Genomic DNA, 2,375 nt, shown 5'->3' with positions numbered 1-2,375 from the left:
ATGAGAAAAGTAAATCAAAGACTACTAAATGAGTTTTCATTGGAGGTTGTGACAAAAGTTGAAAGGACAAGAAACAGTGGGCTATCACTTTTATTACAATTCTCTTAAGTATGAAATGGCTTAACCAATTATAGGTAGCTTAAGTAAAAACCATTTCTAAAAAGACATCAGTATTTCCACTCAAGACCAAACATTACTAATAATATATTGTTGACAGACCATAAAAAGAGTGCATTGACTTGATGATGATAGCCAGCATGTGGTACAAAAAATAAAATGGCTACCATACACCTTAGGTTGTAACACATTCATCATTTGTTTCCAGGTTCAATGATGGAGGTGAGTCTTATTTTAAATTAACCCGTCTGAAAAATTGGATTTTTCTTACCCACAATGGCTTTGCCTCCTAAAATATCAACAGATGTTGTCTCCTGAAACCCAATGACTCTTGTGATGGTTGTTCCCACAGCAATTTTCCTTAACAGCCTGGATGAACAAACAAAATCTAACAGTGCTAACAAAATTCATCCTAATGGGAATCACAGACCGTCCAGAGCTGCAGGCTCCCTTCTTTGGGCTCTTCCTCATCATCTACACAGTCTCAGTGGTGGGCAACCTGGGCATGATCATCCTCACCAACGTGGATTCCAGGCTCCAAACACCCATGTATTTCTTTCTTAGACACCTGGCTTTCATTGATCTTGGTTATTCAACAGCTGTGGGACCCAAAATGCTGGTAAATTTTGTAACTAACCAAAATACAATCCTCTACAATTGGTGTGCTACACAGCTGTCTGTCTTCATCTTGTTCATCATCAGTGAGCTTTTCATTCTGTCCACAATGGCCTATGACCGCTATGTGGCCATCTGTAACCCTCTGCTCTACACAATTGTTATGTCGCAAAGGGTGTGCTGGATTCTGGTAGCAGTCCCTTATGTCTACAGTGCTTTTCTTTCTCTGATAATTACCATAAAGATTTTTATGTCATCCTTCTGTGGCCATAATGTCATTAGACATTTTTACTGTGACAATCTTCCCTTGTTAACTTTGGTTTGCTCAAGCTCACATGATACTGAGTTGATAATACTGATCTTTTCAGCGTTTAATTTGGTTTCCTCCCTTCTGATAGTGCTTGTGTCCTACATCCTGATCCTAATGGCCATCCTTAGGATGAAGTCTGCAGAGGGCAGGCACAAGGCCTTCTCTACCTGTGGTTCTCACCTGACGGTGGTGGTTGTATTATATGCAACACTATTCTTCATGTACGTGCAACCCAAATCCAATCATTCTTTTGATACTGATAAAATCGCCTCTGTATTTTACACTTTGATAATACCTATGCTGAATCCCATGATCTACAGCTTGAGGAACAAAGAGGTAAAAAGTGCCCTGCATAGGATTTGGAAAAATCTGCACAGACTACCTACGTGGAATGCAACATAGATTATGTATTCAATAAATTAGGTTATACACTGCTTTTTATTATTTGACATATGTCTTATAAAGGAGCAATGTGTAAAAGTCATGGACACCTAGAAATATTTTTCTTGTTTTCAGTTTATAGAAGTTTGACTAGTGACCATTCTTCTGATATCAACATTAGTTTCAGCACAAGAGGCTCAAGTCTGGACCACTATTCTCACATTGCCAAGTACTTATGTTGCAAATGAAGACAAGTTTTGATTTGTTGTGTTTAAAATACACCTCTGCTTAGATAATATTTTTTAAAGGGCTTTTTTGTATCTTTATTAAATATTAAATAAATATCAGTGCCTACCATACTGACATAGGGCATAGATAGATGGCACTTATTGTTTTTGGAGAAGGAATATACATATAAATGAATAATCAATGCTACCTGTTTGAATAGCAATTTAACAGCCCCTTGTTGTGGATAACATCTCAGAATTTGTTAAATGATGATATGTGAGCCTATATATGCTTCAGAAAGCAGAAATAAGTGTGATTATTTTCAGGTGGCATAACTGTATACAGTAAAAATTCCAAAATACTCTTCATTCTGAAACATTAGACATAAAAAGTGAATTTTTCAAGAGTGGTGCATATAAGGCCAGCATATAAGAGATCAGTGGGTTTCTTTTGTTTTTGTTTTGTTTGTCTTCTGTTTATTTGTTTGTTTTTGCTATACACTAGCAAAAAAAAAAAACAGGAAAAATATAATTTTATTATTTTAATTTTTTAAAGATTTTATTTGTTCAATAAATAAAGAGAGAGAGCATGAGCAGGGGAGAGAGGCAGAGGAGAAAATAGACTCCCTGCTAAGCAGGGAGCCCAATGCAGGACTCAATCCCAGGACCCTGGGATCATGACCTGAGCCGAATGCAGATACTTAACCATCTAAGCCATCCAAATG

At 36.8% G+C, this 2,375-nt stretch overlaps 1 protein-coding gene across 1 annotated transcript; it reads left to right on the top strand.

Annotated features, from left to right (window-relative positions):
• Positions 1–490: 490 nt before the first annotated feature.
• On the top strand, positions 491–1,444 carry LOC116860496 (olfactory receptor 8K3-like). The gene has a single exon (XM_032846549.1). The coding sequence runs from the start codon at positions 491–493 to the stop codon at positions 1,442–1,444; it is 954 nt and encodes a 317-aa protein (XP_032702440.1).
• Positions 1,445–2,375: the final 931 nt, after the last annotated feature.

Source organism: Lontra canadensis, unplaced genomic scaffold (genome assembly GCF_010015895.1).
Source record: "Lontra canadensis isolate GAN:19392208 unplaced genomic scaffold, GSC_riverotter_1.0 scaffold176, whole genome shotgun sequence".
Lineage (NCBI taxonomy): Eukaryota > Metazoa > Chordata > Mammalia > Carnivora > Mustelidae > Lontra > Lontra canadensis.
This window is presented reverse-complemented; position numbering and strand designations above follow the sequence as displayed.

Excerpts from the sequence above, each read along its gene's own strand:
- LOC116860496 (XM_032846549.1), top strand. The coding sequence starts at position 491 with ATGAACAAACAAAATCTAACAGTGCTAACAAAATTCATCCTAATGGGA.